At 36.4% G+C, this 18,753-nt stretch overlaps 1 protein-coding gene across 1 annotated transcript in view; it reads left to right on the forward strand.

The window, feature by feature from the left end:
* Positions 1-18,753, forward strand: part of mcu (mitochondrial calcium uniporter) — a 66,275-nt gene that overhangs the window by 18,382 nt on the left and 29,140 nt on the right. The window contains exon 3 of the mRNA XM_026224570.1: positions 6,566-6,679. Coding sequence (XP_026080355.1) covers positions 6,566-6,679 — 114 coding nt within the window. The remainder of the gene's footprint in view (positions 1-6,565; positions 6,680-18,753) is intronic.

Genomic DNA, 18,753 nt, shown 5'->3' on the forward strand with positions numbered 1-18,753 from the left:
CCATTCCGTGACTGTTGAGCTAAAATAATAAAGATGGTGTCTGAAAGTTGCATTTGATGGTTTGTTTATAAATGTATATTTCTGACTATTTGTTTGCACTTTTGATTATATTTGTAGATCATTAAACCTATATGCTGCCTCAGAAGCCTGTCCGAAAACAGTTTCATGAGGTGCCTTTGTGCGAAAACTCTGCCTGCAAAGTCATTGCTTCATACGGCAGCAAGACAGCTGCCTAGGCTTTCGGATGCAGCCCTCATGATTCTGAAGACCTTGATTAGCTGGTTCAGTTGTGTTTAATTAGAGTTGGAGTTAAACTGCTGGTAGGTGGCCCTTTGGAATATGACACCCGTCTTTTCACAATTCATCTTAATCAGTGTGTTCTCAAAGATCTCCAAAAGGTTATGAAGAGTCAGCAAGAAGTGGGTGGCTGCTAGGTTTTTGCTTACTGGCTCATGTATCATATATTCTGGTCCAAGATAAAGGCTCAGGCCTGTTCTTTAAGAACTTTCATCCATTTTATCGCCCACCAGGACTATGTCCAAACACCTATGGTAGTGTTTCCCAACCCTATTCCTAGAGGCACACCAGCAGAACTCTTTGAACTCCTTCTAATAAAACATAACTGATCAGTCAGCTTAGTAGACTCCAATATGAGACAGGGCAGTTTTGCCCTGAAAATCCTAAATTTTCAGTTGGTTTTCTACAACATCCAAAATTCCATCAAGTTGGTTTGCTCCAAATATGATAAACTTAAACTTAGTAATCTTAAATAGTTTGATTAGCTTGTTTAGGTGTGTTTGATTAGCGTAAGAGTTATAAGCTCTGCAGAGAAATCTCAATGGCCAGAGTTGACAACCTCTTCTCCAAGAAATGAAAATGAAATCGAAAATTTTCTAGTCTGTTCCTTTTTGAAAACCAGTGATATAAAATACACTCAATGGTTTTTGATTTTGAAATATGCACTGCCCGTTTTTTTTTTTTTTTTTTTTTTCAATGAAGTCAAAGCCTTTTGAAAAATCTATTTGTGGCGTTCAAGTTTTGATATCGTGTGGAAAAACCCTTCATTATAGGCTGGTTGTTTTCACACAAGGGCTGGGCGATAAATTGATTTCATTGATTAACTTGCATGTAGTTTACATCGATTTGTTTAAAAGAAAATCATTTTTCTTTTTAACATCCACCGACTCGCCACTCAGGGCTCCCGTAGTTCTCAATGGGCCCAACTGTCCCCCCACGTGTTTGCCATAGAGCTGCTAAGTGTGAGAGATGTTTCACCCTACGAAATGAACAAGACTGCGGCAGCACAAGCATACACACCAAAAATCAACCTACAGAAGTGTTACTCCTTTATATGATAAAAAAATAAATAAAACTAAACCAGCGGCATTACAAGATGGAAATATAGACTAGAAAATATATTTACACTTGCTCTGTCCTACTTCCATGACACTGACTCACTGCACATATACTGTATATACGTTTATATAAAGGTCTTTCCAGCATTAATGTAAGAGTTTTTTTTTTCAATCATCTTGTCTCCTTTATAAATCTATTCAATATATAAATAAATCTGTTTAAATCGTAAATCGGATTTTTGTGAAAAAAATCAGGGATTTTTTTTATTTTTATTTTTTTTATGCCATGTCGGCCAGCCCTACACTGAGGCAACACAACACCTTATAAAAGAGATTTTTGCATTCTATGGCACCTTTAAAGTTAGAGGTTTGTTCAAATCCCTTATACAGTGTGTCCTAATGGTGATGCTTGTCCCAGAAACCACTGCCAATACAAGGAAATGGTCAGAAAAGAGGCTAATGTCTAGGAGGGCCTCTCATCATTCCAACAATGCATACCTGCACACTGACCCCCTCTCATTATTACATTTACACTCAAGCTGTGAAAGCTGCTTTTATCCCTCATTCACACTGATGCAATAGACAGCAGTCATTGATTTTTTGCACTCTTTGTTCCAGCAGCTGTCTACCGTGTGATTGCTTTGGATGTGAGAAAAGTCTTTCCTCCAAACACACACACCAGTAGCCAAAGACTCAAGCCTTTTCGGACGTGACATTTGCATTCAAAATGTAACTTTCCTGAAAAAATACTAATTACCAGTTTATTGATCCATTGTGTCTTTAATCTGATTTGTAGAAAGAGACAGAACATCTGAAAAAAATATAGTCAGGTTTTGATTTGGGAAGATGAACTAAGGCTTGTTTCATACTTCATGCAGAAGTAGAATAAAGAAAGCTTTTAAGCAATGCACATATATTTCGGCCATATTAATGCCTATTATAAAGGTTACATATTTCACACTGCCCACATAGTGCAGGGCTGCATAGCAGAAGTGTTCTTTATGTATCTTTTTCTGTCACTGAGGCTGTTTGTGCAGCACATACTACAGCTTGGTATGGTTGAAATGAAGTATAAACCTAGTCATCAATATTTCTGCCATATAGGCAACATGGATATAAAATAATGGGATGAACTACTCACGGTATTGTCTGACTTGATACAAGTTTATCATACAGTAACAAAAATAAATGCAGAACATTTTTATTCAGTAATAGTTTTTCAACTTACATGTTAAATTTTGTTTCGAGATTAACTTAACCTTACGTTAAATGTGTATAAATAATTAATTTGTAAATATAACTAAGGCTTATATTCTGTTGAAGCCATAAAGATATGAAAATGTTCATATTATCGCACACTGTAGATAAACAATGCAGTTTATTTCAAAACTCTGTTAAAGCACTTTATTCCAGTAAAACACAATTTAAAAGTTATGCTAAAATTGTAGATTTCTTTTTATGCTATGGTTGATATTTTCATAGAATTGCCATATGTTGGACACTCTTAATTCGGTTTTCACATGAGAAGATCTTCCAGATACTGTGGTCTGTTCACGCCTTGCTATACTAAATACAGCTAATGCAAAGTACAGCTCTTTCATTTTTTGGTATGTCTCCTGTGTCATATGCTGTGGGCCTGTAAGCCTGTCTGGGTGTTTAGTTTGCGTGCATGACTTTATTTACGTCTTACTCCTGTTTCTCTCAGCCATGTGTCTGTATTTAGAGCTGCTGTGCTCTGCGCTTGTGTATCACAGGGGCCTCATTATCACTTACTCGTTCGTATGTCAGGTCATATATTAACTGTAAGTCTGTTACTCTAAAACTGTTACGTTCATTTCTTTGTTTGCTGACTGACTATTGCCCGAAAACATGACAAAATGAGGTTCCTCCTTGTTTTGATGTTAAATAGCACACATGCAAAGTTTATAATCTTAAAACCATTAACTAAATAGAGGTCGTTAAGTTGAGTGTATAGAGTACCTTGCAAATATCTCACTCCTAGGTAATTGTCAATTCATCACGAGCTTATCCCATGATAAATCAGCCTGAAAATCAATATTAAACCAGTTCTGAGGCGGTAGTTGCGACTTCATGTTTTGTCACATTAAACTGTGTGACTTTCCTGTGGTTTGAGTTTCCCACAGTGATGAAACGGCTTAATTCTGAACTGAAAGATGTTACATAACTGTCAGCAACCCGACCCCCATCCCCCCACCTCCTTGAAAGCCAATGTGTTAAAGCAGATACTGGTTAGAAATATATGTTTAATATTAGCAGATTTTGAGTCTGTCAGGCTCTGCTTATGTACATCGTGTCTAAAGCCCCAAGAGAAGCCACTGTCACTGTGCTGACAAAGGAAAACCAGACAGTTGGATGGTTGCTCGTTTGATCTTTCGGGGGGAAACTGTCATGCTGTGGTTTACTGTGATCGGCTAATCAACAGGAATACACATGGTTGCTTTATGACAGCCCTGCAGTTTGGCAGAAGAGGCGTTGAATATCCCCATCTAGTATCTAAGGGTGTGAGCTGTGGTGATAAGCAGAACTATTGTGTGAAGACATCTGGATACACTTGAAGAGGAAGAACTGATGTCTGTTTTTACCAGACCAGTGTCACCAAGTAGTTGGTAGATCAGATCATCTCTTTCTGTGATCATCAACATTTTTGTATGTTTAACTGTGAAAGTATATTGATTTATTCCAAAGAAATATTTGAGGGGAAAAAAGGTTTAATTCCTCTTATCAAGGCAAATCAATGGATGCATTCTGAAGACAGCCTAGTACCATTTATATATAAAAAGAAAAAAAACTTTTGATTGAAAGAGTGTTTGTCTTTTTTGAGTGCAGTAGGCCTATGCATCAGATGCTCAGTGAATGGACTGTAAGTGTGCTATCTAACAGTTGAGACTGAAATAAACGACTTGTCTAACATTATAAGTGGATCTCACAAAAGTAATAGGTTTTGATGGGCCGATTTAAAGGAGGGATATCCTCACAGCCTACACAGGGCAGGGCTAATTGCTGCTGTCATGGCTGAGTGGCCAAGAGGTTCACTCATGCCTGAGACTGTGACTCTTCAACAAAATAATTGAGTTGCTCACATTGACCGTCCTGTCACTGCTTTGCGTTTGAACACTGGGGACTCGATGTGAAATCTCATCTCTGGCTTTGCATACCCTGTTATTTTATCTCTATTACTTTCTTCTCGTTCCTGAGGTGATGGACATGACCCCTTTTATCTATCACTCTGGGAGCTATACAAATACACTGCAGAAGTCGAGAGCGAGATCTTCGGGCTCGGCGCCTGCATTAAATTAAGATAAGAGCTTTGCAGACATTTGAGTCCTTGACCCCGCTCAACCTGTGCTACACCTCGCCTACGTATTCCCTCACATCCACACGCGGTCCCCCGCTGCTTTCTGCCTCTTTGATGCAACATACCCACCTGCAGCTGTCTGTAGTACTGAGCTTTTGCATAATTAATTTGTAATGTGTGTAACTAGTCATAATTTGATAGGGAACAGCTGCTATATGATGAGTAAAGTGAAAGGAGGATGGTAAGTTTCAGTGCTGTATTTGGTAGGGGTGTAACGGTTCAATTTTCATTTGTGTCATGGCTCGGTGGTGACCGTTCACTGCCATCTGGTAAATATTTTATATATTGGTTTAGTAAGTACATTTAGGAATGCAGATGTTGCTGGTATTACCACAATTCAAATACACTGAACTGGAAAATTACAAAAACAAACAAACAAAAAACTAAACATTTCTTGTGTGTCTCTTAAATTCCAATTCAAATTAGCTTAATTGGCATAGCTTAAATTTGATTGGTGGTGGGAGGGTATTAATTTCATAACCTGATAATTTCCTGAAACTTATATAACATTAGCCTTTTTTAGCTGTATCCAAAATAATTTCTCCACTGTATCCCACTTCTCCTTTTAACTATGGAAGGCTGTTTACGCTACTGAATAAAAAAAGAATAATGTAATTGTGACTTTTTGTTTCATTTTTTTTTCTCAGAATTGCATCCTATAAATACAATTCTGCCTTTTTTAGAATTGTGAGATATAAACTCACAATTGCGAGTTATAAAGTCAGAATTGGGACATAGAAACTAGCAATTCTGACTTATTTTCTTGCGATTGTGAGTTTGTTTCTCATAATTTTGACTTTTTTTGTCAGATTTGTGAAATATAAACTCGCAATCATGAGTTATAAAGTCCAGTTCTGAGGAGAAAAAAAGACTTTTCTCTGAATTGGGAGTTTATAACTTCGCAATTGCAAGTAAATATCACACAATTCAGACTTCATTTCTGCAATTCCGAGTTATAAAGTCAGAATTGTGAGATATAAACTCACAATTCTGACTTTATAACTCGCAATTGCGTGTTTATCTCACATAATTCTGATAATATTTTGTAAAATATCTTCCAATTCTGACGTCATCTCACACAATTACGAAGTTTATATCTGTAAAGTTGAAATTGCCTAGAAAAAAAGTTGCAATTACCTTTTTTTCATACAGTATGTAACAGCCCTAAAATAAACTATATCAAAAATTAATTAGGAGGCTATTGAAAAATTCTTATGCTGCTTTCAAATGTACCTGGGAAACTCAAACCCTGAAAAGTCCCTCTGAATCAAAGACTAGAATACCCCAAACATGGCACTCGAATAGTTTTGATTGGGGAAAAATGCACTGCTCAATATGGCTGCGCAATCGCAGGAAGCCCCGCCTTCTGAATGAAAGAGCCATTCGCTAATCAGTTAAGACAGTGCATCTTTGCAGTTGCCGTTAGAAGCATCCCGGTTGCTATTGAAAATATAATTTCATATTAAAATTAGTTATGTAAATAATTAGTTACGTAAATCAATCAGTTAAAGTCAAGTTATTCACTTTCCACTCCTGCACCTATAAAATGACTGAAATACAGCATGTTAAATCAAAATAACTTGGAAAATCATTTAATATGATATAATCTATTTTATTCATCAGTTTCTGCAGTATTTTAAATCAACACTCCACTTCCAACATCACAACTCATCAGTTTGTGTTCCCTTTCCCATATGTATATACAACTGTTTTTTTCATTCATGTGTTTTGAACTTCTGATTACAATATTTCCACTTACAGGGAACATTATTTGAATATCATTCTTTGTTCTTGAATGTCACACTGATATTCTGTATCTCCTCCTTTCCTGCAGGAGGCGCTGTCCATTTCACTTGGAGGTCACCAGACTGTCAGGAGAGCACACGGTCTGAGAACAGGTGCCAGGTCTGCTCTCTTCTGTCACCCCAGTGCCACTCTGACAGCCCAGGTGAGTGCTTCACACAGAGCTACTGTGCAAAGCTTTGCTTGAAAAGTGTTTGTAAGGCCTATCCCAAATGCCGACCCAAAGCCCTAACAGTCTCATTCAGACTACATTTGTGATGTGACGTCACATACACAGACTTGCATTGACACTATCAGACTGTTAATACACATCAAGCACACAATTTGTGAATGCTTCGCATTACATAGTTACATCATAGTTATGTCTTTACCATGCAGTCATTGTAAATTTTAAATGTTGTATTTTACACTTAAATACATTTTTTTAGTATACTATTATTAGTCGCCACACTCGTCTTTTCCAGATGTATCTTATCCACAACGAAATGTTGGAAAGCCCTACATTTGCCTTATAAAATCCCATAAGAGCTCACAGAGATGGTGCAGACAGAACTCACAAAAAGATTAAACTTTATTCTTATGGCAGGATTATTTCATTTAGATTTATTTCTTTAAACACAACTGCCTCATATTTTGCTGGAGGGCCACAATTGCAAGCACATTTTCTGTGATGTGAAGAGTGTGAACGTGAACGATAAGATATGTATTGGTTAAGTATGTGTATACAGTATTTCGCTTTTGAATGCCTGTTTTCACAGTCCACACTATTAGGTGAAACCGGCATTTGAAAACATATCCACTTGAGAGAGCATCTTCAAAAACCTCAGTTTTTGCAGGACAAAAACAAATCTAATCTAACAAAAGTAATCAAATAAGTGTATATGTAGCCTTACTTTCTTACGATACTGCCCTGGTCTTATTATGCACAATCCATCAGTGCATGTTATTCCAAAGAAACACAATCTTCTTTCATCAAAAAAATGAAGCCCAAAGTGTACATAGTTTTTTACAGTGCATGTACAGGCAAGCTTTTAAAGTAGGCTATACTCTGTTTGTTAGCATGCATGAACACTGACATTTTTTGTCCAGCGTCTGCGCTATTCCTTTTCAAAAGTTATATAAACAAAGAAAAGCAAAAACAAAGATTAGTTTTGCGTGCATCACAGAATCCCCTCACAAGAGCGCTCGTTAATCCAGGCATCTTTTGTTGTTGCCGTCTCCAGTAGTTTGTTGTCGTTGTTCTCTCTCCTCCATTACTTTTTCAACTGTGAACAACAGTGTTATCACCTTAACCTAAACAAACTAATTAGTGCAAAAGGCACATATTCAAGCAGCACACACAGTATGCATGTAGAAACATCGGGCTTTGTGTGTTTGATGGTAAAAATGTGTGCCTTGTGCATTAACAACTTAACAACATGCTCCATCCCTCATTGGATGATATCATCAAGCTCTTTCTTTTCACAATCCTTTAAATTCCTAATTAAACATCTGTAAAACTGTGTGCATGTTCACATTCACAAGTAATTTGTGTGTCAATTGATGTCTCCTGTAGTAGCGTTCTTTAGAAATGGTGCTTTAGTATGATTCAGCGTTTGTGTCCTTTTTTAAATTATTGAAATGTGAAAAAATAGTGTGACCTTTTAGAGAAGTCCCATTTTCAAAGTGTTTAGTGCGAAGTGGATGCGTTGTTTTTCCAACCCGAGGGATTTGATGAAGAAATAGATTATTGCACATTACCAACCTCTTTAGGATAGTAGAGAGAGAGTGCTCTCTTCTCTTCTCTTCTCTTTCACCTTTTTCTCTCAGACTGTGTCCTTACTGCTGCAGAGTGTATGATTTTATAGAAAGGAAAGAGCATGCGTGTATGAAAAATTAGTAGGCCTACTTAAAGCTGGATAATCTGATGTATTTCGAAGTGAAACAGGATGTTAGAAACAAATATCTGTTGTCATTATTCTTGAATTTATGCGTGCATTGACTGGCTCATTCAAAAAAAAAAAAAAAAAAAAAAAAAAAAATATATATATATATATATATATATATATATATACGCGTGCGATTAATCAAATCAAAAATAAACGTTTTGGTTTGTGTAATATATGTGTGTTCTGTGTATATTTATTATGTATATATAAATACACACACATGCATGTACATATTTCAGAAAAAATATATTACATATATTATTAATCGTTTGAACGCACTAATGAAAACAGTCGTTATTTTTGCATATATTTTTATTGTTATTGATAGAGAAAACGAACAGTCGAAGTACTACCACAGAAGCACTTTAGAGCCTCTTACTGCATCCATGCAACATGTTTGTGCTCAGATGTTCAGGACAGCGATGCGTGAAATAGAGTTTGCATGTCTGGAGGGTCAGCGTTTATACTTCAGTAGACGGTAGACTCGGGGTTTGTTCAAATGAAAGCTGTTGTGGATTTATGTGCCCAGTCTGTAATATCATGCAAAAACAGTTTAATAAACTTGTACAAATGTAAAAACTTGGTTGTTCCACAGCATATTTGCATATTAAACAATATCAAAAGATTAGGCAAACTTCACGTTCCGCTACATAATGAATAAATCTCTTCAAGGCTGCACACCTCTCTCCGTCCGTCTGTCTGTCTCTGTCTGTCTCTCTCTCTCTCTCGCTGCATTGCTCAAGCGAGGGTCAGGCGCTGCATCGATTGCTCTGAACTGCAGCTATCTTCCTCCAATGACAGGTTATCTCTCAGAGAGGGAGCGAGAGAGCTGTGCTCAGCATTATTCTTATATAGGCGTGATTTATCTCTCTCTCTCACACACACACATGCATGCACGCACGCACACACAGATCGGGAATTACCCCTAACAAACAGCATGTCACTTTGAGAGAAATGCCGGATTGGTAAACCGACACAGCTGGGAAAGATGGAGCAATAGTTGGTGTGCTGCATTAGGGAAATCGACCTTTCTTAATGGTCCTGATCATTCAGAGCCTTAGCAACAGTTTCTGTCCGCTATTGTCTTGCATTGACTCTTTTCTAATGAATGTTAATGGAAGACCTCTGTGTTTAAATAACATTTCAATGAAATGATGCATGCACCAAAACAAACAAACAAAGAAATTAATAAAATAATCAATAATTATTTTGGGGTTAAAAACAACCCATTGTGGATTATGTTGACGATGCAGCAATAGGTCAACCCAACTGGTTTGGGTTAAATGTTCCCACATGCTAAACCATAGTAAAACTTGTTTAAAAAATATAATACTGCTGGGTTAAAATGTGAAAATGAACCCGAAATGGGTGGTAAATTAACACATGTGGATCGACTACACTAAAAACACTGGGAACAGTTATAATCAAAAGGTTAAGGACACATAGAAATGGACAAAACAGGCAAGAACCAATCTGTTTGCTTCAGTTAAAAACTGTTTCTATTGGGGAGAAAGCTCCTCCCTGACCTGTTCAGTGTTTAGTGCATTCCAGCCTTTTAACAAGGTTCATATACAGAGTCACAAATTTAGTGACCTAAAAAAAAGTGACGGATTGTAAGTATTGTGTCTTAACTTTAAGACACTTTCATAACTTTCTGTTTTACATTTTTCAAAGCATTTGCTTTGATTATATTTGTATGTGTTTTTATGTTTAAGTACACAATGTTTTTGGACATGGAATCTTGCATACTAGTATCTAATATATTTTATGTACCAATATTTACACTTTTGTATACTGTAGGCAATATAGGCTATACTGTAGCCGTCCCATTAAAAACATAATTTCATAAGATCCACTTCTGCTTGTCTGTGTCCTCCAGATTCAGAGTCAGACCGATTCACACTTCACACAGATGTCTAGATTTTAACCCCAAATATGTCTGTGTTGTTCTCAAACATCTTTCAGGATCAAATTATCTGATTTAACTTTGGTGTCCTCGAAGGAACGTAAACCCGTTCGGATAGGAACTGCGGTATATTGTTTTTTCACAATGCTTCTCATTTATTCTGACTTGTGGCAAACTGCACACTAACTAAAGCTGGATTTCTTCTGCTCTTTGGTATGGATTCACAACCTTAACACCCTGAGTTAGTTGTTTAACATACGGTTGGCATACCGTTCTTTTTCTTATTTTATACATAACCCTGACAGTGTAGAAAGATTTATACTTGCAGCAAGAAAAAGTCAATCATGTAAGAAGTAGCAAATAACTGTAATAAAAGTTTTGGTTGAAAATTCTTAATTGACTGGGCTAAATTTCATATTTCCAAAAATTACTATATTCCTTAATTTGAGTCATTTGAATTATTATTTAATTATTTTTGGCAACACTGAGTCCTTTTAGGAGCTTCATAACATCCAGCTGCACAACAGTTCAATATATTGATGCAATGATCGGTAATGACAGAACAGACTGGTATCTCTAACAGATGTGTTTTGTAATGGGAATGTCTCCTGTTCTTGTTATGTAGTTGTCAGCTGTTACCTGACACCCAAAAGTTGAACAGCTGCACTTTTAGGGTGAACTTCTATTTAAAAAACACTTCTATGGTGGCAGGAACATAGTCTTTTTCGCCCTCTCAGCACAACTGTCTAACCCTTCTTGTCTTAAAGAACAGCATTCTGTAGAACTGAGAAAATTAAGTTACCACAGCAGAACGAAATGAGAACACAGACGATCCAATTCCTTGTGGTACTTTCTGCATCTGCCTCAACTAGATTAGTCTGAAACATGTCACATGGAGAAAGTGTTGTTTAAAGGTGCCCTGAATTCCTCAGACACTTTTGCTTAAATAGTGTGTGATATGCTAGAGGAGGACGTTTGGAGTGTGGGAGTGTGTAAAGAGATGCATCACATCCTGTCTGTCACTGTATTGTGCTGTACAGTAGGATTTAACATCAAGGGCTTGTATTGGGACCAAAGTGATTTTATGGTATTTGGTTCTTTTTGTGTTTTGTATGCTGCACACCGTTCTGAAACACTGTGTTTCATGCTAGCAGTCTCAAATTCAGGGGTGAATGACTGTTGATTTAGATTTTTCTTTTTCAGTGAATGATGCACAGCCAGTGAAGTACAATTATGACTCACGAACCTGTTATTTTTAATAAATTGGTCAATGACTCTGAAATCAATCTCATGCTCCTGGTCTACGGCTCAGTTACTGACTGAAATAGTTGGTGCCATTTAATGATTTGCACCATCTGACTCAATCTCTGAACTGCAGGCCATTCCTTTTGGCCATATCCAACTCCAAATTAACCAAAAACTGCTAGTGTTTTAAATTTGAATTGAAATAATTCACCTTACACACTTGAAAATAAAGGCTGTGAAGAACCTTCAACACCAATGTAACATTTCCAATGTACAAAAGTTCCAGTTCTTGCTATTAACAAACCATTTACTACAACTTTAGGCATCCATAAATTTGCTGCTTATTAATAGTTAGTAAGATAGTTGTTAAGTTTAGGTATTGGCCAGGATTAGGTATGTAGAATTTGGTTATGCTGATTTATAAGCACTAATAAAAAGATATGTTAATAACAGGCATGCTGGTAAGAATTCATCCCTATACTAAAGTGTTACCAACATTTCTTTAAGGTGGTCTTCAAACTAAGAAAACAAGGTAACTCTATGGCATCTCTCCTGTAACACCCTTTTTAAGAGTGTGTCTTAGTGATTGTAAACAATTCAATGCATGTTTTGACATTTTTAATCAAATGATCAAACCGCAACCTTCCAATTAAAATGACCATCACACACTGTCCCTTTCTACAGTTGACTGCATTCAGGTTTCCCTCCATCCATCAGTGGCTTGAACCAGTTTTCTCTCTTTCAATAACTCATTTTACTTAAATGTACATCACAATGCAGGAGAAAAGCTCTGTTGCTGTGTTTCATCATGACTTTATATCAACATAAATAGTTTATTTGGTTTAAAGAACACCACTTCTCTCAAAATTATTATTGGAATAGATGTGCAATATTTGTCTACTAAATGGACATGGGGAGAGTTGGGGAGTAAATTGAACATGGATCAGAAAAATAAAGTAAAGATTTCCTTATTGTATATCCAAACTCATGGAACTATTAAACATAGATCGCAAAATGTAGCTTGTTCTCTTAATAGACTTTACAAACCAGCAGCGGCCTTCATGCACACTGTTGCCAGGCAGAACATCTGGCTTTTTTTTACCTTTTTAATGCAGATTGGCTCTTTGTTATATATAATGTACTATAAGATATTGTCACACTACAGTTGCTGAAATCAGAAAATGATTGTAGTGCAGTTCCTCAGGGATCAGCTCATGATGCAACGTAACCGCAACAAACTTAGCAGCAGTGTCAACTCTAGACAGTGTGCGTGTAGGGTTTTATAATGTTATGACAACAGAGTGTGTGTTCAGTGTGTATCCCAGCTGCCAGACCTCCCTGAGCCTGGAGCCAGTATCACTTTTTTCAAGGGACAGGAGATCTGGTGCACATATCTGGCTCATTTACCATTACCTGCAGTCTTTCTTTGCATGGGCTAATGGTGCCCAGTTCATAAACAAATAATTCTGTTGAACTAGGTCGTTTTATGATTTGGTACCGAATCACAAACTATTCCTTTGCAGCACAAGAATTTATAATCTTAACCAATCCAGTAAATGGAAGGGAAATACTGTTTCCTGATTAAAATGTATATGAGGGCCATCTCCCATTTAGAGTATGTGATCATTTAGTATCATCTGTAGTAGAAAGATGTCTTTAGATATTTATTTGAAGATGTATATGTGACTGATTTATGTTGTTTTTTTATTTATTTATTAGTTTGGCTGTTTCTGAAATGGTTTCACAAGGATAAAATAAGAATCATTTTTCAAAGCCCTCAACATCATTTTTTTTCCCCCAGTGACTAAAGAATTATTAATAGAAGTGTTTTTGGATGTTAAAATACTTGATCCAAGTTAGATGTGAGAAAGAAAGAAAGAAAAACTATGATTTTGTTCAGCAGTCTTACCCTGGTGCCAGTTTGATTGCTTCATTCGTCATACTTGATTCTTAGAGATGGGAAAACACTCTCTAAAGGGTAAATAGATGCTTTCTCATGGGTTTTTGTGGTGGTGAAGACAAACAGTGTATTGTAGGCTATGTTTGTGACTGGAGTTGCCTGGAGATTTTCTTTCTTTCTCCCTGTGGAAAACTAGATGATATTTTTGGCTCCATGAGATCTGAAAACCCATCTCACACACCACACATACACACACACACGAACATCAGACGTAACTGGCCTTTGCTGGTGTTGATATTGAAATCTGATATCATGTTGTGCTGGACATCAGATGGGTGAAGTTGCTGAAAACCTGCATCATTACCAACAGTCTCTATAGGAAGAAGCTAATGAAGTGGAACTAACTGTCAAACTTGGTTTGTACAGACCACATTTTTGGTTAGGAGGTCAGGTAAATGAGTGTGATTTGAACCCTTTTTTTTCACTTTTATATTATTTTTTCCACATTTAGTTTGACCATAACCAAAGTTAATTTCTCATTCTGCGCTCTGGCGCACCTTCACTGCAGATTTAGCCAAATTACTGGGTAAAATAGCACTTACTAATTTGTAGTACAGGTACTTATGGAAGCCCGTTTTCTCCACTGAATAAAAAATAAGACAAGGTAATTGTGCTATTTATTTCACAATTCTGACTCTTTTTCTCAGAATTGCGTGTTCATACCTTGCAATTCTGACTTTATAACATGCAGTTGCGAGTTATAAAGTCAAACTTGTGTTACAAATTTAGAATTGTGAAATAAAGTCACAGTTCTGAGTTTATATCTTGCATTTCTGACTTTATATGTCATAATTGCGTGTTATAAAGTCAGAAATGTGAGATAGAAAGTTATTATTTAGTGGTGGAAACGGGCATCCATAGGTACTATTGCTGTCCTATAACAATGAAGTTATTAAAATATTAGATTAATAAGTAGCATTTGTTTGTATATTAGGGCCATATGATTTCCATGATATGGTAAATGTACTGTAATTGTGTAATCCAGTCATAAACAAATACAATTTACTGTACAATGCGAAATGTCATGGAATTTGCCAAATTTAGAACAAATTAATCAAAAGTAGGTCAGTAGACTTAAACGAACATTAAACTGAAAAAAAAAAAACTATTTATATATGTAAAATATATATGTGCGTGTGTGTGTGCGTGTATATTCTGCGTGTCTTTGTGTGAATGAATGGCACAAACGTGTGAAGGAGAAACCTACTTAAGTGACGCTTGCAATGTTTTCAGCGTCTGATTTCATAATGCCCTAGTATATGATTTATGATTTTATGAATTATTTCCCTGACCTAACTGTATTTAATGTCCGCATGATCTTAAAGAGGTTTGAATTGAGCCTTTCTCTCACATCTTTATCTGATCTCCTGGGAGGCGTGTGTGCCGGAGAGGAACGGCATCATTAACAGAAATGGGCTGCAACTGTGAACTGAAGAGATAAGATTTGATTTTAATGGCACCACATTTTAGCGATGTTACAGTGCAAGAGTAATTTTTTTGTCTGTATTCTTTTTTTTCTTCTTTTTTTTAATATAGATAACTATGAATCCTGTCAGTGCAGAGTAAATCCATTTGCACCCGTTCAGCCGTACACAATCTCTGCAGTAAACGAGTAAAGCTGAAGGGTTGGACGAATATTGATTCAGTCTCCTGTCTCTTAGGAAAATGAATGGGTCGTGACATTTTAATCTTTGATCCTAGTTTCATCGAGCTTGCAAAAAAACAATATTTGTTGTCATGAGGACCTATCACTGATTGCTCTTGGGCAATTGTTTCTGTAAACCCATGTGACTGAGTGTGTTCATTGATTCATTTCAGTGAATAAATCTTTTTAATTGTTTCCATCTCTCCAAGGAGCTTATGTTTAGTTTTCTATTTGATTATGTTCATTGGAAACCATACAGATTGTATTATCTATAAGAAATACATTTGTTTTGCATTTATTTTGATAAGTGTGAATTATTACCCTAAAGGCTTTTAGGTAACTTTCACAAACACAATGCCTTTCATAGCTTGTGATGCAGCAACAGCAGGATGAAATATAATTTATTTTTAAATAAAGGGACAGATCACCCAGAAACTATTTACACCCCCTCATGTGGTTCCAAACCCGTACAAATTATTTCTTTTATTCTGCAGTACACTAAAGAAAATATTTTGATAAATTCCCCAGGTGTCTGTACAATGCAAGTCAAAGTCACCAAAAAACATAGTTTTTGGTTACCAACATTCTTCAAAATAATAAAATTTTTGTTCTGACTGTTTTTTTTTCATAATGCATGAGACTTTAGCAGTGCATGTGTGAATGCATATTTGGTGGTAGGTGGCTTTTAGCATGTACAGGAATCAGTGTTACCAAGTCCGAGGGCATTGGGATACTGGTTTATCTTGTCCTCTGGTTGAAGTGTCTCCAATAACATATCGCAGGGAAACCACGCCCTCCCAAAAAAACCTGTATTTCCCCCCCCTGGAACGCAATTATTTTCTTTTTTACTTTGGGACCCTCTTGAAACGTGATTGGGCTCATCTTAGGCTAGTTTTGCCTAGTGATTGGACGGGTTTTCTTGTGAAAACCTGGCAACCCTGACAGAAATCACAGTTGTTGAAAACCTGTATTGTGTTCTTGAATGTTACATTTTTGACAGTATTGCCCAAGACTCTTGCTAGTTGTCTTTTGAGTTTGTGTAAAGTGTAGTGCATGCATGTTGTTTTATTTATTCTAAGCCATTCTCAGACACCATTACTCCAGTGACATGAACTCTAAATGACTGCGGACTTGCCTTTAGTGCAGCTATGAGAAATAATTATGAGACTATACTGGAGAACTCCACAAATGCCCATTATAAGTCTTGTCCAACTCTTTGTCTCATTTTTATTAATAACTGCTTAATAAGTCTAATGGCTGGGTGATATATTAAATATTAATGATGTATTCACCCTGATTTTGGACGCGATCTAGAATTAAGCAACAACAAATTATATTACTAAATTATATTAATGAGCTATTTATTGGCTATTAGTTTTATTCTATCTTAGTATAAGATAAGAGTTGGAGATGTTTTAGTAGTGTCTCTAATTTAACTTTCAGAAAAATGGCACTACAATTTGTTCAAGTTCAATTCATCTCTATGAATTAGAGGTGCTTTCAAGTTATGTTGGAACGAATGTATTTATGAGTTGAATGCAGATGAACACCATCACAAATTCTTCATTACGAGTGGGGAAACTGTACTGAATAGTTACATCCTCAACAATAGTACTGTATAGTTACACTAGGATATAGTGATTTATATCACCTTCATAAATCAAATAAACCAAAAAATAAATAAAAATACACCTGCACCAGATTTTTATTTTAATGTTTTGTTGCAGTACATTAAAATAAAATGAAATAAATCTTGCTGAACTTTTTGTGTAAAGGTCTATTTTCATCTTGCCCTGACTTCCCAGGTAGACTTGAATGCTCGTTCAAACTGTCAGCTTTAGAAGAACAGTTCTCTGATTCTTAGAAATTCCTGGCTGACATAAATGTTTTATGAAAATAAAAAGTATATAAATATGGCTTATTGCGGTGTATTGTTGTACAAAAAAAAAATTCAAACAGTTAATTATTATCTTTAATTCTTTCCGGTAACCATTACTTGGCTATATTGTTGTTTGGTCTAAATTAATTCTCATAAAAAAGGCTGATACAAAAAAAAAAAAAAAAGTCCAAAAAGCTTATGTAATGTCAAAATGCTCAAAAAAAAAATTCTAAAGAATTTTTTGCTGTATCACTCTGTATTCTATTTACCCTGAGGACATGAGCCTCAGAGAGAGGGCAGACAGACAGTGGAAACTTTGACAAAAGCAATGCAAGAAAGGGCCAATTCCCTCCCTCCCAGCCCAGCTGCGCCCCCAGCCTAGCAGACTCTATCATGACCCTGGAGACGCCAGCATTCAGATACATAAACCATCAGCAAACCATCTGCAGTGAGGGACAGACTAGGAGCCCAGGATCCTCCTGTGACTGGGGTTTTGTGCTCAAATCTGCGCAGCTGAGTCATGTGTGAGGTTTTCGTGTTTGTGAGTGGTCTACATATCTGTCTACATATGCAACCAGGCTACTCATTATGTCTGTCAGCTGTGGACTCATTTTTAGATTAATTAAAGAATGTAACCTACACAAATACTTAAATCCAACACTGTAGCTTCAATGTTGTTGCATACTGAAATGTGTTGGATCCATAAATCCGTTGCATCCATTAATTCATAAAGTAATTATAAATGAATAGCAATGCACAATATATTGCTATGCCATATTTGGAATCAGCCATTATCATTCATGAAAACATAGATACAAATTTTGTAGTCAGACATTGTATAATGTGGTTGTCAGCGCTGTAAATGTCCAAACCCTGAGTACTGTACTTATTGAAGCTTGTTTTGTTCTGTAGACACAAAGGAAAAACAACCGGTTTGGTTGTGCTTGCCAATGTTAGGAAGTAACTAACCGTAGCAGAAAGGCTATTGGCATGACAGCTGTCCCAAGCTGCACTATAAAAAACTTGGGGTTATTTTTTTAACCCAAATGCAAATTTTTGGGGTTATTTTTGTCAGTGTTTGGGTAGTTTTTGTGTTACCCAGCTCCTGGGTCAAATGTAACAGCCTAATGTTTGGGTAGTGTTTGTATTACTCCGATCCTGGGTCAGACTTAAGCCAGCGGTGGAGTTATTTATTGCAGGGGATTTGCTTTTCTTCTGGAGAGAGCAGTTCTTAGCGCCATCGAATTGACTCATTCGTTGGTAAAATACAGGTTTGCAGACATTTTAATTTATCTATAAAATCATTACTGTGCTGAATATAGTTCAGTTTTATGCAGAACATACAGGCACGCAGTGTGAATCACCTTTAACGAGTGTCGCGGTCTTTTTGAGTGATGGAAAAGCCTTATGCTTTGCATAAAATAAACGATTTTATTCATAAAGATACAGAATACAAATATTCCCTCAGAGCTGTTTACTGTTTGTTTTTAGGCAGGTTATAAAGGCAATCGCATTATATTTCGGCTATGAGTGAAACGCAGGCGTGAGCAGATCCCCGCCGAACACGATCCCAGGTCGGTCTCGAGAACCAGTGCGGTGCAACTAAATAATTAAACATTATTTAATGTATGAGGTAAAAAAATAAGCTAGTAATAT

This window comes from Carassius auratus, chromosome 38 (assembly GCF_003368295.1).
Source record: "Carassius auratus strain Wakin chromosome 38, ASM336829v1, whole genome shotgun sequence".
Taxonomy (NCBI): Eukaryota; Metazoa; Chordata; class Actinopteri; order Cypriniformes; family Cyprinidae; genus Carassius; species Carassius auratus.